This window comes from Linderina pennispora (genome assembly GCF_002104995.1).
Source record: "Linderina pennispora strain ATCC 12442 chromosome Unknown DL89scaffold_3, whole genome shotgun sequence".
NCBI lineage: Eukaryota > Fungi > Kickxellomycota > Kickxellomycetes > Kickxellales > Kickxellaceae > Linderina > Linderina pennispora.
Window position 1 is genome coordinate 224,540 of NW_024468251.1, and position 23,714 is coordinate 248,253.

A 23,714-nucleotide genomic window follows, 5' to 3' on the forward strand; every position below is an offset into this window, starting at 1 on the left:
CAGTGCAGCAACCATTGTGGATGTGCCCTCCCAACAGGAGTGTACCACACTCGGGAGCCTCTTCCACGGGAACGCACTGCAAGTGTGTGGCCGAGCACAATAGCCACTTCTTCAAGAGCGCCTGCAACTATTGCGTACTGCATCCCAGGCGGAAGCGCGGCATGTACGTCATGGACCTGCTCCTAAATCTGGTGATAGCCGAAATAAATATTTAGCAATACTTAATCCTCACTTCTTTTTACGAGGCATCCCTCCTTGTTGCGCAGTCTTGGCGTCATTGGATTCCCAAGCAGTAATATACCACATCTGTGATACATGCGTGGTTCTCTGCATGGCGTGCAAGCCATCCTCATCTCTCTTTGATAGTAGTTCTCTGCTCGTAAACGATGCTGAAGAGAATTATAACCACCCAGTATGTATGCACACCCAGCGTGGCTCTACCCTGCATCATGCCTTGTTTTTCTAATTCTGTTTGCATTCTGTGTATTATCTCGTACTATTAGCATTGAAAATGAATATTGCTGTCTTGCTCGCGCTTATAGTCACATCCAGAGCGAGTGGAACTACCACAACAACCCGCGGTATCGACGACACCCAGCCGACCTTGCAGCCAGCAGATGTCACAGCCCCAATCTGGTACAATCGCCAGCCAGCATTCACTACAGACGACCGCCAGCAGACAAACTACTTGCTATGCAAGATGGCACACAACGGGCGTGACCAGTGGGCAGAAACCACGGGCCCTGATGTCAGCCGGTTGCCACTCTTTGGCGGAGTCAAGCCGCCACAGAAAGTCTGCAGCCAGTGCTTCTGCCTACCCAACACTCAGCGCGTTGGATGTATTCAGACCTGACTGTGATGATGCTGCCGAGGTTTTGCGAAAGGCAATGGCGCCTAGACTTTCAAAGCGCTCGTCGCAGGACATGCCTGAGTCCAACAGCATGCGTGTTCGTGCTCCTGGCCTCTATGTCAACTATGAGGCATGTGTCAGAGCGAACCACAGCCGAGTGTTTTTGCGTGGGTGCAACCGCTGCGTGTGCAGGCAGGATGGCGTTGTAATGTGCACGAACAAAGTGTGCACGAGGAGCGTGCTTGCAGTAGATCCCAGTAGCAGGGGCCGCATTGCTTCCTGTGCTATCCCCACGAGATAAGAGGCTAGTAAAATGGATTCCTCTGGCGCACAACCCAACCCCCGAGACTTCTAACATGGGTAGCAAATTCCGTACCAACAACGTTCGCCTTTCAGGAGCCGTTGAAGGGAAAGTCTTCAGGCGGCCTGAAGCTCACATATGATACCTATGAGCAATGTCTGGATGCGCACGACGGATCCAGGACATTCTACGCTGATTGCAATCTGTGCATCTGCGGCTACGACGGTGAGGTTGCTTGCACTATGAAGAACTGTCCGCATCCACCCCCACTACCGCACATCTCAAGCAATATCCCTATATCAACAGAACAGCCTCGGACCCGTGATCCCCCGCCGCTGGTCCGCCGGTCAAACATCAGCCAGCACCAGTGTGGCCCCGACCTTCACGAGACCACTTTCTGCCAGCATCGATCCGATTACCACCCCGCCTGCCCCAACCCCCTGGGACTATGGCTCGTACAGCCTCTGCGTGAGTATAAATGGCGGCCCTAATTTTAAGCGCTTGTTCAGAACATGCTGGTGTCAGAGCAGTGGTAAGGTGGCCTGCAGACTTGCACTTTGCACTCGCCTGTTCCCGATCTCGCAGCTGACCACCCCGACCCCTACCTTCGAATTATATCCCAAGTTGACAATAAACGTATGCCGCCTCCGCATTTCCTTCCAAGTTACACACACTTGTATATGAAAATTCTTATCATGTGAATTTGCGCCCATAGCCGCAGGCCGACGCGACCGGCGGCGGCAATCAGCACTCACGACACTGTACCTCGAACACAATTTCTATAAAAAAGCACTATCTTGTTCTTTTCACTTAAGCAATCGCCTTCAGAGTGTACAACCACATGGCTGTGCCCCTGCTGTCATACCCGAGGTCCTCGCAGGAATCGGAGGGAGAAAAAACTCGTCTGATAGTGTGATCAGACCACCAGTTACCAGATGGGGTGACCTATTTTCTCTCCTTTTCCTAGCGGGCTTATCTCCATACTCGGCTTGGCCAGGGAGCCGAGGCGGGCCGCAGTCTCATGAAATATGGATTACTGGGTACGCTGCTAATACGGCGGAGATGCTACAAGCCAGGGCCAAGGAAGCTGCATAAAAGAAGTTGCTGCCACCAGGCAACATGGCAGAGTCAAGATTCAACCATCAATTTTCCACAAATCCATTACTGCTAGCACTTTAGGCATATCTGTAAGTTTGAAAGCACCTAGGGTTCAGGAGGGCCAATCCTAAGGATTTAAACTGGACCGACAATGGTAACTCAATTCCTTATTTCTTATTTCTAGATTGCACATTTCTGCCAATATGGACTCGAGACAACATGGGCGAGCGTCTGGCAATAAAGCCGATGCTCTATCACTCACACATAGTCCCCAACTCGATCCTATCCGCTCACCTACTGTGAGCGACCCTGGAGAGATCGTTTCGTCAAAGGTTTCGAGCGAAACAAACGATCCACCCGAAGCGCTAACCTCGTTTGGCGAACCATTGCACGTCAGCATCTCGCGTGCCACATCGCGTTTCCAGCAGATCCAACGCTCGTTAAGCAAGCCACGCGATGCTGGCGAAGAGGAAGCTAGCGTAGGTCCCGGCGGATTCGATCTGGCCAGGCTGGCTGAGTGGCTGCAAGGAGGTGCACAGCCCGCCGTTCTCCAAGCGCGTGGGGCTTGTGTTCAACGACCTCTCTGTCTATGGCGACAACACTTCCAACCGCCACATTGGCACAGTGATTACGCCGTTCTACAAGGTGGGCAGGAGCCTGTTTCGCGGGTTTGGCATTCGGTCATTGCTCGAGAAGTACCGTAACCCAAAGCAGATCCTGCACGGCATGTCCGGTGTTGTTGAGGATGGCGAAATGCTGCTTGTTCTTGGCCAGCCCGGCTCTGGCTGCTCAACACTGCTGCGTGTTCTGGGCGATCGTCGTGGCACCTACCGCAGGATTGAGGGCACTGTCTCATACGGCGGCCTGACACCCGAGGAGGTCGCCAAGCACTACCGTGGCGAGGTTGCTTATAGTCAGGAGGAGGACATGCATTTCCCCTCGCTGAGTGTGCGCAAGACATTGGAATTTGCCATCAAGTGCAAGACACCAAACAAGAACCTAGTCCATGACAGCGGTGCCTACCAGCGCGAGATGCTCCCAACGCTGCTCGAGATGTACGGCTTGTCTGCCTGTGCTGATACCATTGTCGGTAATGCGTTCCTGCGCGGTGTGAGCGGTGGCGAGCGCAAGCGTGTCAGTATTGCTGAGCAGGTTGCTACTGGTGCCTCTGTTGATATATGGGACGGTACCACGCGTGGTCTCGACTCGAGCTCAGCTCTGGATTATGTGCGCTCCCTGCGTATTTCAGCTGATGTTCTGCACAAGGCCACGGTGGCATCGCTGTACCAGGCATCAGAAAACATCTACGATCTGTTTGACAAGGTCATGGTCATTGAAGATGGTCACCAGCTCTACTTTGGCCCAGCCACCAAGGCTGTTGAGTACTTTGCCTCGATTGGTATCTACAAGCCACCTCGCCAGACGACATCGGACTTTTTGACTGGCGTCACACAGCTGCACGAGCGCACAGTTCTGCCAGGCTGGGAAGAGAGGGCGCCAAAGACAGTTGAGGAGTTCGAGGCTGCATGGAGGCAATCGCAGCAGTACCAGGATCTGAGGGACCAAGTGGCCAGCTTTGAGAAGCGGGTTGCCGCCGACAACCGCAGCGAGGAGATCCGCCAGTTCATTGACCAGACCAAAAATGGGCACGGAGAGAAGCAGGATTCGCCGTATGTCACCATATACGACGACTTTCATTTACCAGTTCAGCCTGCTGCTCGCGCGAGAGATCGATATGTTCATCCACAATGTGAGGCTGCTTGTGTTCAAGTTTATTTACAACGTGGCATTTGCCATCATCGTCGGCACTCTGTTCATCAATCTGCCCGACGATTCGAGTAGCGCGTTTACACGTGGTGGAGTAATTTTTTTTGCCCTGCTGTTCAACTCGTTCACAGGCAATGACCGAGGTTCCCAAGGCTATCAGTGGTCGAGAGGTGGTGTATAAGCATAAAGCCTTTGCCCTCTACCATCCGGCTGCACTGTCGCTTGCGCAAACGATCATGGATCTGCCGTTCATGCTGTTCCAAGTCATCGTGTTCTCGTCAATTCTGTATTTCACCGTTGGGCTCTACTCGAGCGCAGACAACTTCTTTTGCTTCATCCTCTACCTCTTCGTCTGTGCGATGTGTCTGACTGGGTTCTTCAGACTGGTTGGTAACATTTCGGCGTCGCTGGATGTGGCTCATACGATCGCAGGAATCTCGCTGCTGTTTCTGTGTCTCTATGCCGGCTATCTGATCCCGCCTCGCTCCATGAAGAGATACCTGTGGTGGGTGTACTGGATTAGCCCGCTTGCCTACAGCTTCAAGTCGCTTATGTGCAACGAGTTTAGGTCTCTGAGCCTCAAGTGCACTGGTATCCAGCTTGCACCCTCCGGACCCATGTTCACCAACCGCAACTACCAGGTGTGCACGATTCTTGGTGCGGTTCCAGGTGAGGACTACATCTCTGGTAAGGCGTATTTGGCCGCCTAACTTCCAGTTCTATGTCGAGGATCGTTGGAAGGACTTTGTAGCAGTGCTGTGCTTTTGGCTACTGTTCACATTCGCGATTGCTATTGTAATGGAGTTCATCGAGTTTGGTAACGCTGGCTACTCGATCAACGTTTACAAGCGCCGTTTGCCACAGGTCAGCACAGTCAACGACGAGGATACTGAGATGACAAAGGAGGCGATAGGGTTTGGCAGGGTCCCCAAGAGCGGTCCCGCTGACGATCAGATTCTAAAGGGCACTGTCCTTCACCTGGAAGCATGTCAGCTACACGGTTCCAGTCAAGGGTGGCGAGCGCCAGCTGCTAGATGGCATTTCTGGTTACGTCAAACCCGGAACCATGACTGCGCTGATGGGCTCTTCGGGTGCCGGTAAAACCACTCTTCTGGATTCATTGGCCATGCGCAAGACTATCGGCAAGCTCGAGGGAGAGGTTCTGATGAATGGCGCCCAGCAGTCTGCCAGTTTCCGTCGTATTACAGGCTATGCTGAGCAGCTTGACGTGCACAACCCACACTCGACTGTGCGCGAGGCTCTGCGTTTCTCTGCCTATCTGCGCCAGTCTGCTTCGGTACCTGACGAGCAAAAGAATGACGATGTCGAGCATGTCATCCGCCTGCTCGGCATGTCTGGTATTGCTGACTGCATGGTTGGTCTGCCTGATAGTGGTGAGGGCATCTCGCTCGAGCAACGCAAGCGCCTGACCATCGGTGTGGAGCTTGTGGCCAAGCCCAAGATTCTGTTCTTAGACGAGCCCACTTCAGGTCTCGATGCCCAGGCCTCGTTTACGATTGTTTCTTTCCTGCGTCGCCTGGCTGCCGAAGGCCAGACAATCCTCTGCACCATCCACCAGCCATCGTCGATGCTGTTCCAGCAGTTCGACCGGCTGCTTCTGCTCGCCCGCGGTGGTCAGACTGTTTATTTTGGCAACCTAGGCTATGACTCGCAAACGCTGACCGGCTACTTCGAAAAGAATGGGGCGGACAAATGCTCTGACTCCGCCAACCCTGCCGAGTATATCCTCGATGTTGTGGGCAACAGGTCGCTCAATATCGACTGGCCGCAGGTTTGGAATGACTCGAGCGAGAAGGTGCATGAGCTGAACGAGATCGACCGTATCAACGCACTGGAGCACGAGCACAGCAATGACCATGGCTCTGAGAACGACTCAAAGGATTATGCTCGATCGTTGGGATACCAAGGTGAAGATGGTCACCAAACGCATGCTCCTGTCATATTGGCGCAATCCATCGTACAATCTGACTCGTATCGCGCTGCAGGTTGTCTGTGCACTGGTGGTTGGCTTCTCGTTTATCAACCTGAGCGACAGTGCAGCCGATCTGCAGAACAAGGTGTTTGCAGTGTTCCTTACCTCGATTCTTGGTGTTCTCGTTATCAACCAGGTCCAGCCCGAGTACCTCCGCCAGCGGCTGACCTTTGGTCGCGAGTCGTCATCCAACCAATACAGCTGGAAGGCGTTTGCATTCGCAATCATCTTTACCGAATGGCCGTTTGCAATCGTTGCCAACACCGTCTTCTTCCTGTGCTTCTACTGGACCGTCGGCCTGAACTCAATCAGCAGCCGCATTGGGTGCTTCTACCTGTCGTACCAGCTCTACGGCATATTTTCGCTGACGCTGGGCCAGGCCATCGCCTCCTTCTCGCCGAATGACGTGGTTGTCAGTCTGTTCAACCCCATCTTTACTGTCCCTTCTGCCATGTTCTGCGGTGTGGCAATTCCCTTCTCGCAGTTCCCCAAGTTCTGGAAGTTCCTCTATTGGTTGTCGCCGTACCACTACTACATCGAGCTTGTCGTCGTCAACGATCTGCACGGCTCCCCAGTGCACTGCAAGCCCCACGAGCACCACATTTTTAATCCCCCGCCAAGGATGACCTGCCAGCAATACGCTGGCCTGTGGGTCAGCAAGGCCATTGGCTACATCAACAACCCGAATGCCACCTCCTCTTGTGAGTACTGCCAGTTCAAGGATGGCGACGACTTTTACAAGACGCTCAGCTGGTCCTTTGATCACCGCTGGAGGAACTGGGGCATTCTCGCCGGATATGCTATCTTCAACATTGCTTTTACTGTCTTGATGGTCCGCGTATACAAGGTCAACAAGCGCTGAACATAATATACATATTTTTCCATTCCATTATCAAGCTCACTTCAAAGCGCTTGTGACTATTGGTGATGGAAATTTTCTACTAACAGCATGCTCTCATTCGCTACCAGTCGCTATCGTCGCTATAATATTTATCCTGGCCCTGCATCCTCTCGAAAAAGAATTTCATAAAGTGTGACCGAGTGATGTACTTTTCAACTGTATCAAAATTGGTGCCAAGAACCATCATCGCTGTCTCACTCCTTGCGTCGCCAAGCACCCTAGACTCAATCAAGGTCATCCTACCCCTGGCCTGCCGCTTCTTGTGGACAACCATGTAGTCATCAACCTCGATGGCTATTTCAGGGCTAATGAATGTGGAGTAAAAACTTTTGCCAGCTATAACTATGTCGCAAGTGTCGGTTTCTGGGTCGACAAATGGCTCGATGATAATCTCTGCTACATGCCTACGCTTGACTATCGACCATTTTACTTCCGTATACTTCTTTCCACGACACAAGGTGAAGAATAGCGGATAGTCTGTATGATTTTCGATTCTAGAGGGCATTATGCGGGAAACAGAACGGACTAAGAGTGGGAAAGAAGGAGCTCACGAAAACTGACGTCCAGGAACAGCGCTTCTATTCAGCTCCACAATTCTAGCTGATTTGTGTAGATGACAGAATCACTCAGTGCGAACAATGATGCGGATTGCTAAAAATATGTTGGCTGGCTTGCTGGAGTCTGCGTTTAGGGATTGTGGTGATGCAGTGCATGCTTTTAGATACCGGACCTGTGCTCTGTAGTGATCTATAAGCTGCTTGTTTCTTGAGATTTTCCAGTCACTGATGAACCGAGGCAAAGAGGAAATATCCAGACATATGGTTCAATCCACACTTGATATATAGCAGCATATCGATACGATCCATATCGCGTTTTTATTTCAAAGATTCAGACAAGACCAGCTGTTGCAAATCCCTTAGTTGCACTTGACCTCAACTACGGTGCCCTTGTCATTGATACGCACAGTAAGGCGATCTGGACGGTAGTCCAGGGTGGTCATGTCACCAGGCCTGATAATGCGGTGGAGGGTGGGCTAGGTCCTGGACAAAGTATACGTTGTTGAAATCTCCGCGCCAGCCCTCACGATGCTCCTCGACGATGCGACGGCCTGCCAAACGCGGCTGCCACTGCTGGGGATTGCATGAGACAGTCACGCTGGGGTCATTGGGAGGGAGGCGCTCGGCAGCGAAGGCAGTGGCGAAGATGGCAGCGAAAGATTGAGGTACGCATGAGGAGGTAGTGGGCAGGATGGAGAATATGCTAGTTGAAAAGTACTTGTTGCTGTTCTTGTTGTTGCTGTGCAGCTGGTGTGGTTGGCATTATTCAAAGCCCATCTTATATGGCGGCGGATGAGGAGGGTTGTGCGCAGCAAAAAAAGGGGCCATATGTGTCTACGCAGTTTTGTCTGCGCAGCATTTGGGGAATGGTGATTTACTGCCACACGTGTACCAGCCGATCGAATTATTGCGTTCTCCACACATAATCCGGAGGAATAGCCAGAGAAAACGCAGGAAATGCAAGTACACCGCGATTACAAAGGCAGCCCAACGTTTGCCGGCTGTTTTTCACTGTATTTTTGGGACATGGAAAACGTTCGGTCAAAACGGTTGCAGGGCTGCCCATCCACGCAAGCCATGATCCGGCGGTATTTCGAGGGTGCTACTTTTAAAATATCTGGCTGGCCATTCCAAGTCTACTAGCTGGAGGCTGGTCCACATATGCCTATCATCGGTTTTAATCACGCATAATCGCCGATTAGCTGATTGCCAAATATCGGAGCAGAGATAATCAGCGCCAGATAGAGCCATATGTTTGACGAGCGCAATTCAAATTTCCCTCTACTGATGCGTGACCTTAGCCTTGAATTCTAGACGCGCATTGTTTCTTTGCTACGCCTTTTATTCCGTTCTCCCAATCGCGCATATTCTATTCTGTATATTGCACCTTGAGTAAGTGAGACCCAGCGACGACGGTCCTGCGATAGCAAAGCGGAATCAACAGCAACAGAGCACTGCATTGGGACTAATTCGGAAATCAACCTCCCCTTTTTTCAATTCTCCCTACTTGGTGAACAACGGGCTCAATTCACATAGGCAGTTACACGCAAAACACAAACCAAAGAAAACAGAAACTATGAGCAACAACACGACGACAGCCACACAGGACCTGCCGCCCAAGGGCGGATACTCGACTATCCACTACGAGCGGCGTCTGCCCAAGAAGGGCCCGAGCGGTCTGGCGATGTTCGCCATGTGTGGTGGTATCATGGCGTACGGCTGGTACAAGGTGTACAAGGGTCTGGACGAGCGCCGCGAGCTGGACCGCGAGAACGCGTGGTCGCGTATCCACCTGATTCCGATGCTGATTGCCGAGGCTGACCGCGACGAGTACCGCAGGAAGGCGGCGGCGGTAGAGCGCGAGCGCGAGATCATGAAGGACGTTCCTGGCTGGGAGGCCGGCAAGAGCGTGTACAACGGAAAGCGCTATGTACCGGATGTCATTGCCAATGTCCCGCTGCACCAGCAGCCAGGCTTCAAGAAGGACTAAGAATGATCCTTATTTTATCACACGCTTCCTTCTACCACTATATAAGTATCATTTCAAACTCCCGAGACATGTATCAGGCATTGTCGGCTAGTGTCAGCCGGATGGCGCTGGCAGCATTGCTCAAGGCGTCTTTCAAATCGGCATTTTCTGCTTGTAGCCGTTTTGTCAGCTCCTGCTCCGTTGCCAGTAGCTCCTTGTACCGTGCCTGTGCCTCGACGATCCCCTTGCTGCGATCCAACACCGTGGTTCGCAATGCACGCAACGCCTTTGCTAATGCTGCCTCGTAGTCGCGTGCCATTATCTGCTGCTCCTTGTGCGAGACAACCAGGAGCTGCACGTCTCTGCGCATCGCGCCGTTTTCCTTCTCCAGCTCCGCTATCCGCGCCGCCATTGCACCGATCTCATTGCCGCACATATCAGATTGTGTATCCCTGTCTTCGGTCTGCACACGCGCCGGCTGGATGTGCTCATAAATGTCGCTGCTTGGGGCCAGCGGTGGCGTGTGGAACACAGAATCTGCAAACGACGATGTGCTCAGCGGCGTGGTCTGGGACGGCGTGATGGGTGGTTGTGGCAGCAGGGCTTCGTCTGGCGTTTCATCCATGCCATGGTTTAATGACGAGTTTTCTGAACCATGAGTCTCAGCCTTTGCCACCTGGGCCTGCAGCGCGTTGAACTGCTCGGCAAGCTGCTCGGCTGCCTTTCTGTTGCTGCGGTTCAGGTCGCCAAGCTCGCTGAGGAGATTATAGACTGTGTTGAGCGCTGTCTCGCTATCGATATCGCCCTCCTCCTCGTTATCGTCTAAGTCACTGCTGCTGTTGGTATTGGTCGTGGTTTCTAGGGATGCTGGCGGCGGTGGTGATGGCTGCGACGGTGGTGAGCCAGGCGGCGGTGAGCCGCGATATGCTGGGGCGTTCTTGCGGGCTGACCGGCCAAGGGTGCTGTGCGAGGGGTCCATTATTACTAGTACTATGTGAATTATAAGAATATACGCGGCTAAGGGATAAAAATGGGAAAAAACGCGAGGGGTTAGAAAAGGCTGCTGAAGGAGTGAGGGCTAGGAAGCGTGGTCTGTCCAGTGTCCAGCTTGTGGCCAACCCTGCTGATTAGTTAATCTGAACCCATGCAGCTTATGCGGAAACATCGCCGTATCGTTGAAATACGGTCATTCTTCCCTCTGCATATTCACAGCCATTGTTTTATTTTTCTCTGCTTACCCAAATACGCCCTTCAAATGCCCACTACCACAGACATTCAGCCGGTCCTGCGCGTTGGCTCTCGCGACTCCAAGCTTGCGCTGGTGCAGACCGAGCACGTCATCGACCTGATAAAGGCGTCCCATGCTGGCGTGACCACCGAGCTCGAGACAATGAAGACGATCGGCGACAAGATCCTGGACGTGGCCATGAACAAGATCGGCGACAAGGGGCTGTTCACCAAGGAGCTGGAGCTGGCCCTGGATGCCAAGGCCATCGACGTGGTGGTCCACTCGCTGAAGGACATGCCGACAGCGCTGCCCGAGAACATGCAGCTGGTGGCAATTACCGAGCGCGAGGACCCGCGCGACGCGCTGATCATGAGCCAGAAGAACCGCGGCAAGGTTCTGAAGGACCTGGCGCCCGGCAGCGTCATCGGCACGGGCTCGGTTCGGCGCGTAGCACAGCTGCGGCGCCTGTACCCGCACCTGGAGTTCAAGGACGTGCGAGGCAACCTCAACACGCGGCTGGCGAAGCTCGATGCCGAGGACTCGCCGTACGAGGCCCTGATTCTGGCAGTGGCTGGCATCAAGCGGCTCGGATTCTCCGACCGCATTTCGCAGCCGCTCGACGAGCTGCTGCATGCAGTAGGCCAGGGCGCGCTGGGCATTGAGATCCGCGCTGACGACACGCAGACGCTGGAGTATGTGAAGTGTCTGAACCACAGGCCGACGCGGCTTGCGTGCTTGGCGGAGCGCGAGCTGATGCGGGCGCTGGAGGGCGGGTGCTCGGTGCCTATTGGCGTGCGCACGACGTGGAGCCAGGACAGACTGTTGCTTAAGGCCATTGTGGCATCGCCTGATGGCAAGAAGGCCGTTGAGGCGGAGCAGACTGCGAGTGTGCTGGGTGGATCTGACGAGGAAGAGGATGCGCGGGCTGTGAAGCTGGGCAGAGAGCTGTCGGTGGCCATGCGCGAGAAGGGCGCAGGCGAGATCCTCGACGCCATTGAGCACTAGCTAGAGGTTTCAAAAAATCTATATATGGTGGTTCCCACGTAAAACGTGTCTAATTTGACGGGCCAAACGAAAAGACCGGCCAGTCTGGATGCTTGTCGGCCATGCACCTGCACACAACATCCAGGGCCTTGCCCGGCTTCATCAGCTCGTCGACGCTGGCTCTCCATTCTCTGGCGCTGGCCAGGACACTGGATTCGTGCTTGGCAGCCATCGCCACCTTGCGCTTCTTTTGCTTGTCGCGCTTCGCCTTGGATTTGGACTTTGGGGCTGCTACAGCCGGCTGGGTCTCGTTTCCAGCAGGGGTCGGCGATAATGCAGCAATGTCGGCGTCAAGCATCTGGGCACGGAATGCCAGCGCGTCGTGGCCAGTGGTAGTGGCAGCCAACGAGTTCATGGCAGGATCCGCTGCCAACTTTGCCAGACTGAGAGTATTTGACAGCACAACAAAGTACAGCGACCTGTAGCTCTTCTCCCACAGCGCCAGCAGCCGCCCGTGCTCTCCGTTCTTGACAACCTGCTTCCGGCCGCTATCAAGAGAGTTCTTGGTGGCAGCGAGGATCTGGGCTGCGTGCGCAAACAGATCGCAGATCCGGTACCCGTCCAGCTGCTGCGTTGTGTTCTGCCACCCGTCGAATGTCAGGGGTGTGGGCGAGTTCAGCCGCTGGAACACACGGAAGCGCAGGGCATACCGGGCCAGATGGGCCTCTGGCGTCTCCTGCTGCTTGCATGCCGTCAGCGCCAGGATGTTGCGCCTCTGAGCCCATGGCGCCCTGAACACGCCGAGCCGCTCACACGCATGCGTCACGAGCCACATGGCCGTCGCCAAGTCCTTCTGCGCCATGACCAGCAGCTTCCACCTTGAAATCTGCGCCAGACACTCGGTGTCCGAAACCGGTCGCATCGTCCACAGCGCCGGCAGAGCAGGCGGTGCCTTTGGCTGAACAAGACCTACATTTTGGCCCTGTTTGGATGCCAGCATTGTCTCCATACGAGTCAGGTGGGCAAAATGCGCCTCAAATACCTGCGTTGCGTTGCAGAAGACCTGGCTGAACTCGTACTCCAAATACACATCCAGGCGCATCCCCGCCATGACACTGATCTCCATCATCAGCAGCTTCATGTGGTACGCCCATGAGCTGAACCAGAACGGGTTGTGCTTCGGATCGTCAGCTCCGCTTTGAGCCTGCGGGTTCAGCACTGTGAACAGCCAGATATCGAGCTGCTCAGCCTCGCCCTGCAGCGAGTCCCACCCGCCGAGGTATTTCAGAGCGATGCGACGTTGACGCGGGGCATTCTGGCACTGTGTCTTGACCCAGTCAATCACCATTCTCGCTGCCTCCTGAACAAACTCGCCTACTCGCTGTCGGGCGCCTACCAGATCATCTGCCTTCGGAATGGCCTTGCCTGGCGGCCCAACCAACTGTCCAGCACCAGCCTCAAGTATGTTCCAGATATACGGGCCGGTGCATTCGCGAATCGCTCTCTCAGTAAACGCAATAATCGGCTGGCGAAGCAGAATCCGGTTCTCGCACACAAACAGCGAAGCCACCAGCGACCGCACCAGTGGCGATGCTGTCGGAGTACGTTGCGCAAACTGCAGTGTCAGGTGTAGCAGCGACTCGACATTGTCGACATCCATGAGCTGCTGTACAAGTCCCAGCTCAGAGATCACTGAACTAAAGAAGGAATGCGACTCGGCCAAGGTTTTCAATGGCTTGGGCTTGATGGGCGCCATGGTCGGGTAGTTGCGCATGCACTTTTTGTCAAACACACCGGGCACCTCCACCGCAACCGACTGTGTGGTGCTGGCCTGCTGCATCGACGTGTGCAGAGACCGCAGCTCGGCCAATTCCTCGCCCGATTTCCTAAGCGCCGACGGGTCTTCTAGCAGGTAGTCGACCGAAGTGTGGATCAGAGTGCTGAGCCACGAGTCCCGCAATGCCAGATGGTCCTGTATCTGCTGAGCCGCCTTGCGCTCGTCTTCGTCGGCATTCACACCGCTGTCAGCAAGCCAGCCGTCCAGGAACGCGGTTGCCTTCCCCATGAGCGCAATGACGTCGGCGAGAGAGAACTCGTCAAAGAACTTTGACACGTACGACCCGAAATACACATCTTCTTCGCTGTACATGTTTTCTCTCATGTACTCTGCCCACACAAGCCGACAGCACCGCCCCAGCGCGATCAAGTACGGATACAGTACCAGGTCACGACACGGATTCTTTGTCTCCTCCTTGCCTGCCGTCTCAGGCATATCGTCCTGGCTAAAGTACCGGCACATATAGATGGTCTGTAGGAGCGACGCGCTGGCCTGCCACGTCATCTCGCACTGGAACATGGTCTCAATAATCCACAGCGTCTCGCGCATTGTCAGTACTCGCTCCATATCCCATTTGCCGATCTCTTCTTCGTCTTGCTCCGTCAGCATGCCCATGTCTAGTCGTGGGTCCATGACCTCTATCGATGTCATGGCGTCGAACAGCGTCAGAGTCTGCGGCCGGATCAGCTCGCCCCGGGCTAGTTCGGCCGTTGTGGATTGCATGAGCTGGGTTATATCGAGCCATTCTGTGCCGTACTCGTCGTGCACGATAGGTGGGCTCGATGAAGACAGCGAGAGCTGAGCCAAGTGCTCGGTCGCGGTAGCAGCGTCGTCTGTATTGGACATGTCCAGATTCCTCAAACTCTTTCCCCTGGCAACTGCTGAATCGGACAAGCAGAAATTCAATGAGGCGGATTCTCAAGACAAGGAAAAAGGAAAGAAAAGGCTTTTGGCTACACTGTGAGAATCGGCGCCATGGTCATGCAAAGCTGTCACGGGCATTGTGCCAGTGGTCTGTCCCAGTGGCAGGAAGCAAGACTGGGCCTGATTAAGCAACTCATCAGCGAATCACACAAAGTAGGCTTGTGCAGCGCGTTTCTCCTGTCCTCGACACCAGGTTCTCTTTGCTAGCATTGGTGCTATTGACGCACTGATACCACATATATCATGTACAAGACGGTAACAGCACAGTCCAGCATGCCAGAGACAGGTATAATTTTATGCTGAATGTATATTGACAATATCAGTGAGCATGTCGAGTGCTTATCACCGTGCTTATCATCTAAACGCAAAATAGCATTCCTATCCGCCTGCGGCTAACTAAAGTGCAGTGCTCCTACCTTGTAGATGGTCTACCAAGTGTCGTACCAGCTTGAAAGAGGAGTCGCCTGCTTTCGCATAACGGTATAAATGCACTTTTATTCGTTATCTCCCACTTAGTATGCATTAGGTTGTGGTGTGCACCTGCTATATGAAAGCACCAGCAGTCAAACAAGGCATCGTCTATCCACTCCATCCCAGATATATCTAGCATAGCATTGCTCCCCTCAAGTCGCTGGTCCAAACAGGAGTGGCCACAATACAAACTTTGCTGGGCCAAAGACACCAGTCTGGCTACAGCGCTAGCCCTGATTTAGATATTACCAGATCTAGATATTTACAGAAATAAAATCAGGTACTCAACCCAGAGAAAAAATTAGGTATAAATTTGTAGGATGGCATGGTCGGGCGGCGCCAGCTCTTTTTCTCTTCATTTCGCGTGCTCCTTAGATCTTGAATTGGTGCTTTGTTTTATTCTTGTGCGATGCAGCTCTTTGCCCGCCGGCCGGTCCTCATTTCGATGAGGAGCTGGTGGGTGTGGTGAGGAGGTTGTTTTCGTGCATGAGTTTAGAGGCACAGCAGCTTTCCTGGCTGTTTTATCGATTCAAATTGAGTCATTGGCGCGCTAGAGCAACAACCTGTCCTGCATGGGCATGCCGTCATGGCATTCCCGATTTCCCTAAGCTGACTGGAGCCTTCCGACAGGAATCGGTTCCAGACGGTAGCGTAAAACGCCCCTAGGTGAAGGGCGGACCCGGCTTCTGTGCTGGCGGCTGTAGTTTGCGTCTTGCCGACTGCAGTGTTGCTGGCATAGGGAAGTGGTTCTGGCCTTTGTATAAGGCCGGTGCGCGGGAGGCAGGATACAACTATTACTGTATTCATCACCTATGAAAGTTACGTGCGAAGCAAATAGTACAGATAGCACTGAACCTTGGTACCCAGAGAGCTCTTGGAGAGTTCAGTACGCTTGAAGCCGGTGTTGCAGCGACAGCCGATCTGCAGACCGGGCTGCTGGGAGAGAGTGACGGTGTGCGGGCCAACGAAGAATGTCTGTGTGGAGCTATGGTGCGTGTCATGGTAGGGGTTGCGGAGCTGCCACCGCCCAGCTACATGGGCTGGTGCAAAAGTGTGCGAAAAGGGCAAACTGATATTGTACAGGATTCCACATTTTAACCAAAACAGGCGGCATGGGTAGCGGCTGCTGGCATTTCTATAGAAAACAATCGCAGTTGCGAAAACACCATGCAAAATCTGGCCCGAGTTGTGCCTGCAGTTCAGCTCTTGATTTTTAAATTGCACAAGAGCAGGAGTAAAGTGCTACAGCCTTACTGACAATAGAGAGCTGCCCCCATTTAGTGAGCACGCTCTCCTCACCAGCTTGCGACAAGCTAGGAATTCAACCTGCTTCATCGGAATTGCGGTGTTGAAATGGTATCTTCACCTGTACCCAATCAATACGGTTAACTGGACATAACATGTTTGAAGGGTTAGGCAAAAGAGCTCATTGGTCAATAGTATTTGATACTTCATTGATGCGACACACATGCTGGCCATTAGTTCCAGCTCTCTTATGTTCCCTACATAAACTATCGGACAGTCAACCCGTGGTTTGCAGAATATTCAACTGTGATAGGCGATGTCTTGAGCCAAATAAACTGCATAGCTACGAAAACATTGTGAATACGCAGGTTATTTGCTATATCAGCTACCAAACGCAAGTACGCAAGATCAGCTGGCGCATTGCTAGCAGCCAGGCGGCTGTTTACTCAGAGACAGCAGCGCGCAATACCACGCAATTATGTCCCAACTCAATAGTGGTGATTACACTAGGCTTGGTAATAGCCCAGATTAAAGCAAAAGGACAGGTGATATATCAGTTTCAGTGTATCCAGGTATTTGCTATTGCCGACAGCCAGTATCAAGGGTATGGGAACAGGTATGATGTAGGCCGATTGTACCGAGTCGGTACTGAGCGAAAGAAGCATTTATAGAGGCTCTGATATTTTTTATTGCTGGGCAAAATGCGTAGGGGTAACGGCAGAAGAGTATATCAAACCTTCTTCCTTCTGTACTCCCATGTACTTGTAGTTTCCGTTCCCAGGCCGATACCAGTGCAGATATAAAGCCTGTCCGGGCTTTGCTTCTGAGCACAACCTCACCTTTTCTTCACTGAAGATACATCCGCTCCAACTTGGCTACGCACTGCCCAACAAAACCGACACATCAGAAACCCATTCACAAGCAACTTTGCCGACGGCTTAGTCACCGGCTGAAAACATTCTACTTCGGCCTGTATAGCCATGCAGCAGGACCGCGCAGACAGATGCCCAAGCCCCGAAGCGTTGTTTTCTGACCATGCTTTGATGGCTATAGCGGAACTGTCACCTGGCGCGAGCATGCCAAGCGCACTGTCTCAGCCTACTCTGGAGGAACCGCTACCGCTTCCGACGAATATCCTCATATCGGATATGGATTTTAGCCTTCGCTCACCGATCACCCCGATGCCCTTTGTGGAGGACAATGCGATGCCTTCCACATTCGCCGTATTCGATGGACTCGGATTTACGGGGGTAAGTGAGCAACACAGCGACAATCCCGAAGCCTCTGTGCTGCATTCCAGCTACACTGGCAGCCAGCCGCAGCCATCGGCCGTCAGCAAGCTTGAGAGTGCCAATCAGCCGTTGAATAGCAGCCCGCGCAAGCTGCGTCTGGCAGCCAAGTTGCACGGCAGCCGGAGCACTGGCGGGATCACCAAGAAAAGCGGAAAGAGACGAGGCAGCAAGTATGTGATTCCGGCGATCAACCAGGATGGGTCGCTCAAGTGCTGCAGCAACTGCGGGGCAGCCCAGACGCCGAGCTGGCGGCGGCACCCGGACACCGGTACGATGCTGTGCAATGCCTGCGGGTTATATCTGCGGCTGCATATGAAGCCGCGACCGCTTGCGTTCGACGAGCAGGGGCATCTGCAGGTCATCCGCAAGAACGCGGCGGTGAAACGTGAGCCGATCAATGTGGGAGCTGGGGCTAATATGATGGCAGAGATAAATGCGGACTTGCCGTTCCAGGCGCTGGCGCTGGTGCCGGCCCACAGTGACTTGGCGCCCAGCGATGAAGGCGCTGGCGAGCTCGATGAGACGGAGGCGGCGCTGGCGGGAGCAATCAGGCGTGCGTCCAAGTGAGCAGTGTTTTCTGCTTTGCCCAGCCCTTGGCATGACCGGCGGAGTTTTCGTTTTAGTGCTGTGGCTGTCAGTGCCCGCTTTGTGCATGCGGAGTAGGGGAGGGCCAAAGCGCATATTTCTTTGGCTGCTGGCGACGACCAGGCATTCTCCTCACTTTCCTCCAATTCAGTTATTTTCTAAACCTTAGCACCATGAATCTGTCGCATTTTTCGCTCCGCGTGGGCGACCGTGCAAAGGCGGAGCAGGAGCTGCTCGTGTCAATTCGCAAGGCGACGAATGTAGATGAGACGTCACCGAAGCGCAAGCATGTGAGAAAGATGATTATGTTCAGCTGGGATTTCAAGACGTCGGTGCCGGTGTGGGAGGGCCTGAAGGCGCAGCCGCTGCTGGCCGACGAGGTGCAGTGCTACAAGGCGCTTATTTCGCTGCACAAGATGATTCGTGAGGGCCACCAGGTGTGCATTCCTGAGGCGCTGACGCAGACGGCATTCCTGGAGACACTGGGGCAGCGTGCAGGCAACACCGGCGGGTATAGCGGGTGGCGTAACTACAGCGTGCTGATTCGCGCATACGTGAACTTTTTGCTGGCGAAGCTGGAGTACCACCGGCTGCACCCCGAGTTCAACGGCATGTTCGACTACGAAGAGTACGTGAGCCTGCGCGGCACCAACGACCCGAACGAGGGCTACGAGACGATCGCGGACCTGATGAGCCTGCAGGACCGGCTGGACGAGTTCCAAAAGCTGGTGTTCCGCAACTTCCAGCCCGGGTCCAATAACGAGTGCCGCATTGCATCACTGGTGCCGCTGGTGGAGGAATCGTATGGAATCTACAAGTTCGCCACGCGCATGCTTATTGCCATGCACCAGCGTGTGGACGGCGCCGAGGAGGCGCTGGAGCCGCTGCGCACGCGGTACAACGGCCAGCACTATGCGCTGCGCAAGTTCTACTACGAGTGCTCAAACCTGCGGTACCTGACGAGTCTGATCACGGTGCCGCGGCTGCCGCAGGACCCGCCCAACCTGTTTGGCGACGACTACATTCCGCCGCCACTGCCTGACCGCCCCGAGTCGGCACGGGATGTGTCCTCGCCGGTTGCTCCCTCGCCGCCGCCACCAGCTGAGCCGACCATCGACCTGGAGGCCGAGCGCCAGGCAGCAGAGGCGCTGCGGCTGAAGCAAGAGGAGGAGGAGCGGCAGCGGCAGCTTCTTCTGCAGCAGCAGATGGAGCAGCAGCGGCTGGAAGAGCAGCGCAAGTTTGAGCTCCTGCAGCAGCAGCAGCGGGAGCGCGAGCAGCAGCAGCTGGAGCAGCTGCAACGCGAGCAGCTGTCGCGGCAGGTGCAGGGCAAGATGCAGGAGTTTGAGCAGCAGATGCTGATGATGCGCGGTCAGCACGAGCGCGACCAGCTCACCATCGACCAGTACAACAAGCGGGTGGCAGCGCTGGAGGAGCAGATCCGGCAGCTGCAGCTGCTGCAGCTGCAGCAGGACCAGGGCAAGGACGAGCTGATCCGGCAGCTGCAGGCTCAGATCGAGCAGTGGAAGCAAAAATACGAGGCGCTGGCCAAGCTGTATGCCCAGCTGCGGCAGGAGCACCTGGAGCTACTGACCAAGTTCAAGGCCGTCAACCTCAAGGCCAACAGCGCCAACGAGGTCATGGCCAAGATGGACCGCCTGCAGGCCGACATGAAGCGCAAGAACCTGGAGCTGGCCGACATGATGCGCGAGCGCGACAAGGCGCGTGCCGACCTCCAGCGCATGGAGAACGGGCAGGTGGAGGAGCTGGAGCGGCTCCGGCGCGAGTTGGAGGACAGCGAGGACCGTGTGCGCGAGCTGAGCCGCAACAAGGGTGCCGAGGTGCAGCAGATGCTGGCCAAGTTCAATGCTGAGAAGGACGCGCTGCAGCGGCTGCTGGATGACAAGCTGCGCGAGGCAGATGGTGCGCGCAAGCGGTTCGACGACCTGCGAGCTGAGCACGAGCATCTGCGCCAGACCAAGGACGACGAGATCGCTGTGCTGCAGGCGGGCATGGACCAGAGCATCGTGGCCATGGCCAAGCTCAAGAACCAGGCCGACGGCAGCCAGGGCGACCTGCAGCGGCGGCTGGACGCGGTGATGGCCGAGCACGCACAGAAGCTGCGCCGCATCCTGGACTCGATCCTGCGGGCATGCGCAGACACGGCAGACGAGGCAGTGTTCAGCCTCAACGATCCGAGCAACGCCGGCAATATGACAGCGACAGTGGAGCACGTTCTGGCTACCATCGAGCAGGTCCACGACCTAGGCAATGCGCTGGCAGCGTCGTTTGCCGGGTACCTGGCCAACCCCGACGGCGACCAGACGCAGGTTATCTCGACGGCGGTGGGCTTGGCCAATGACGTCGAGCACCTGCTGGCCAACATCAAGGGTGTGTCGCGGCTGGCCAGTGGCGAGGACACCGTCGAGCGCATTGTCAAGGCTGCGCGCCAGACGGCGCTGGTCGCTCGCCAGTTCTTCATCAAGGGCCAGTCGCCCGCGATGGAGCGCCTGCTGGCTGCCGAGCGCCCTGGCGTGATCCTCGACACGAACCGCGAGCTGCAGCAAAGCCTGGGCACGCTGACGGCGCTGGCCGAGGGACTTGTGCCGCAGGACGCGTCGCGCGTGTCGGTGGCCACGACCAGCGAGGACGTGTCGGATCTGGTCGAGCGGGAAATGCTGAATGCCGCACGCGCCATTGACGAAGCTGTGGCGCGCCTGCAGGCACTGGCGAACCAGCCACGTGACTCGTCGCTGACCGACCACCAGGTGCAGGTGCATGACGCGATCCTGGACTCGTCCATGGCCATGACCAACGCGATCGCGCAGCTGATCCGCGCCGCAACCGCGTCGCAACAGGAGATCGTCGCGCAGGGCCGCGGCACGAGCTCAAAGGCAGCGTTCTACAAGAAGAACAACCGGTGGACTGAGGGTCTGATCTCGGCTGCCAAGGCTGTGGCCATGGCCACCAACATGCTGGTTGAGACCGCCGACGGCGTGATCAAGGGCACGCTGACCATCGAGCACCTGGTGGTGGCTGCGCGCGAGGTGTCGGCGGCCACTGTGCAGCTTGTGGCCGCATCGCGCGTCAAGTCGCAGCTGTACTCGAAGACCCAGGAGCGCCTGGAGCTGGCCGCCAAGGCGGTGACGGAAGCCTCGGCACACCTGGTGCGTGCCACCCAGCGTCTCAGCGAGAAGGAGCAGCAGAGCGCTCAGGAGGACTTTGACCAGATGTCGAACCTCGAGTTCAAGAGCAAGGAGATGGACCAGCAGGTCATGATCCTGAAGCTCGAGAAGGATCTGGTTGCTGCCAGGAGGAGGCTTGCCGAGATGCGCCGTCATGGCTACCATGCCGACGAAGAGGAGGAGAGCAATGTTTGAAATGGCACTCCCATCCCCTAGTTATATTTCCAATCTTTGACACTGCCAAGAACACATATCATCAGCCTACTACATACACTCTTATTTGGTGGGTGTTTCTGTAATGTGGGCTATTGTCAGTGAGGCCACGACCGCTGATCGCCCTGGCGGCAGTGTGTCATGTGGAACACTTTATCCGTGCAGTTGCTAAAATACGATGTACAGTTCCGATAGTCGTAGTCGGTTGCATCCTGGCTCATCTGATGCATTCTTTCGGTCGTCTTTGGTGCTGGGGTGGTTCCGATGCCTAATCAGCAAGTCCATTTTGGCGATTTTTGCACTCGCACATATTCATGGTGTTGAGTTATGATTACTTTCCACAAACACGCAGTTATGATGAAATAGCGTCAAGCCTTGCCACCACCTGTCTCACATCACACAACTCCCTTTCCAGATATATGGCAGCAGCGGCCATTACTCTCAACAGTCATATTTTTCGCTGTGACGAATGCGCATGAGCAAGGGCTGTCTAGTCCTACTTTCAATCCGATATCATCAGTCGCCGTTCAGGCACGTATCTCAGCAGCATATTCATGGCATTTTTTCAACTCCTGAATATATTTTTCAATATAATAAAAGGCGCTAGAGCTGAAATAATGGTGGACAGGTGCAGCACATATATGTGGCAGTACAATGGCATGGGACTGCCTTATCCAGTGCCGACGGCGACACAGCCGCAGATGCCATCCACGCACGACCAGTAGAACCGAGGAGGGCATCTGGCCCTGGGCGCAAGATCGGCCGAGGCGACAGCAGCAGAGACGAGAAGAAGGACGACGGTCTTGAGATACATTTGGCTATGTGGGGAACTCGAAGGAATTCTTGACGATACAATTGTTTGTTGTCTGTGAAGCACGCGTGCCCTTTTATATCCTGCGAAGCAGCAAACAAGTGCTCTCATACTGAAGCAAAGCAATTTTGCCAAACGCTCATGGGAAGGTCTCGAATTTGGCAGTCCCTTCTGGTCTCGGTGTATCGTGAGAATGTCCGAGGTTTGGATTTGCTCTAGGTACAATTTACAGGAAGAGATGTAAATGTATTGCCGGCGTCGATAGGTGAATCTAACAATAGATGTCTTGGCCGCATATACCCGGCCCCATTTGTTTTCTATCGGACACATGTCTCTGAATTCCGTTGCCTTGAGAACGAAAATCAATTTGTGGACGGTCCCCCGTTCCGAGGCTCCTCCCTTTTAACGGACTTCATGTAGTAGAGTAGTTGGTGTATCGGCAATCTCAACATTGACCAAAATGTGTACAATAATCATTTTGCGATGCATCGGCGATGGGTTCACGATTTATTAAGAGCTGTGGTTCCAAATCCTTATGATCTTAGGAACCCATGGATCAAGACCTTTAGGCCACAATGGCCGGCCATACTATTCTGGGCGACCGGCGCCACTACTTAGACGGGCACCTGCCCTTTCACCTGGTGATTCCTCCTTCCTTCTTTCATACAGCATATTTCATACGTTCAATATACGTCGTGGAAAGGTGCTCGAAAAGTAAACGTGTTCTAGACAGTTGCAGGAGGCTGTCTATCCAAGTGTATCGTACCCGAGACACAACATATTTTTTCACCTTCCCCCTACTTACCGAGTACCGGAGGAAGCATACTGCTTATTTTATTTTATTTTTTCTCTTTATTTTGCTTTTGGCATTTTCCCTTTGCTATTCCTATGACTGATCACCCAAACACCAGTCACAAGCAACGTGGCCAGGCTAGCCACCACCGCTTGCGCCCAACAGCAACTGTCCCTGAAGCCCAAGTACCGGACACTGAGGAGCTCGAATCATTCATTTTCCCACTCAACGATGAGGTACCTGCGGCTGAGAAGGTCCATAAGATGAATTTGGCTTTAGGCCAGATGGCTGGAGACATGCAGCGTACGGCAGATAGGGTTGATGAACACTCTCGAGCATTGACCAACTGGCGCCGTAAGACTGGCGAGGACCTCGACGACCTTGAAAACAGCATTAAGAAACTCGCGACGACATCAAGGGAGCACATGATGGCCCTAGAAGAGCAGACTGGTATGAACACCACTGAGATTCAGGCGCTGAATGTCGAGTCTGCTAAGACCACTGCGAATATTGCACAGCTTACTCACCGCATCAGCGATATGCAGCAGATGCTAGCAACAAACTCTAGCCAGATATCGCAGCTAGTGACTCAAGTGTCATTGCTTGTGGAGCGTACGGCAAGAGCGGAGAGCGAGGTAGGCCATGTCAGGGATACCATGGATGGAGCGATACGAGTAGTGACCGACGCCACCCACCAGCAAATTACGGAGGCA

General features: G+C 54.5%; 8 protein-coding genes across 8 annotated transcripts; 5 read left to right on the top strand and 3 right to left on the bottom strand.

Annotated features, from left to right (window-relative positions):
- Positions 1-466: 466 nt before the first annotated feature.
- DL89DRAFT_265566 (uncharacterized protein) lies at positions 467-1,774 on the top strand (the record flags this gene model as incomplete). Its single annotated transcript, XM_040886726.1, has 5 exons — positions 467-832; positions 873-1,131; positions 1,160-1,251; positions 1,283-1,497; positions 1,520-1,774. Coding segments are annotated over exons 1-5 (1,142 nt in total), but the record flags the coding sequence as incomplete, so codon positions are not given.
- A 678-nt stretch (positions 1,775-2,452) lies between these two features.
- DL89DRAFT_277579 (uncharacterized protein) lies at positions 2,453-6,871 on the top strand (the record flags this gene model as incomplete). Its single annotated transcript, XM_040889454.1, has 8 exons — positions 2,453-2,728; positions 2,778-2,894; positions 2,964-3,923; positions 3,955-4,110; positions 4,148-4,703; positions 4,768-4,930; positions 4,980-5,832; positions 5,951-6,871. 8 exons carry the CDS (start codon positions 2,453-2,455, stop codon positions 6,869-6,871), a joined length of 4,002 nt encoding a protein of 1,333 aa, XP_040745287.1.
- A 907-nt stretch (positions 6,872-7,778) lies between these two features.
- Positions 7,779-8,169, bottom strand: DL89DRAFT_265568 (uncharacterized protein; the record flags this gene model as incomplete). Its single annotated transcript, XM_040886727.1, has 2 exons — positions 7,779-7,943; positions 7,966-8,169. Coding segments are annotated over 2 exons (321 nt in total), but the record flags the coding sequence as incomplete, so codon positions are not given.
- Positions 8,170-8,815: 646 nt separating this feature from the next.
- DL89DRAFT_102654 (GRIM-19 protein) lies at positions 8,816-9,583 on the top strand. The gene is made up of 2 exons (XM_040883011.1): positions 8,816-8,843; positions 9,004-9,583. The coding sequence occupies exon 2, from the start codon at positions 9,044-9,046 to the stop codon at positions 9,455-9,457; it is 414 nt and encodes a 137-aa protein (XP_040745289.1). The 5' UTR covers positions 8,816-8,843; positions 9,004-9,043; the 3' UTR covers positions 9,458-9,583.
- Positions 9,495-10,504, bottom strand: DL89DRAFT_102675 (uncharacterized protein). Its single transcript, XM_040883012.1, has one exon. It carries the CDS (start codon positions 10,413-10,415, stop codon positions 9,531-9,533), a length of 885 nt encoding a protein of 294 aa, XP_040745290.1. The 5' UTR covers positions 10,416-10,504; the 3' UTR covers positions 9,495-9,530.
- A 187-nt stretch (positions 10,505-10,691) lies between these two features.
- Positions 10,692-11,669, top strand: DL89DRAFT_274190 (hydroxymethylbilane synthase; the record flags this gene model as incomplete). Its single annotated transcript, XM_040889152.1, has 1 exon — positions 10,692-11,669. One exon carries the CDS (start codon positions 10,692-10,694, stop codon positions 11,667-11,669), a length of 978 nt encoding a protein of 325 aa, XP_040745291.1.
- A 49-nt stretch (positions 11,670-11,718) lies between these two features.
- On the bottom strand, positions 11,719-14,331 carry DL89DRAFT_255590 (Mak10-domain-containing protein; the record flags this gene model as incomplete). Its single annotated transcript, XM_040885370.1, has 1 exon — positions 11,719-14,331. The coding sequence occupies one exon, from the start codon at positions 14,329-14,331 to the stop codon at positions 11,719-11,721; it is 2,613 nt and encodes an 870-aa protein (XP_040745292.1).
- Positions 14,332-17,105: 2,774 nt separating this feature from the next.
- DL89DRAFT_255591 (uncharacterized protein) lies at positions 17,106-21,379 on the top strand (the record flags this gene model as incomplete). Its single annotated transcript, XM_040885371.1, has 2 exons — positions 17,106-17,970; positions 18,126-21,379. 2 exons carry the CDS (start codon positions 17,106-17,108, stop codon positions 21,377-21,379), a joined length of 4,119 nt encoding a protein of 1,372 aa, XP_040745293.1.
- Between the last annotated feature and the right edge of the window lie 2,335 nt (positions 21,380-23,714).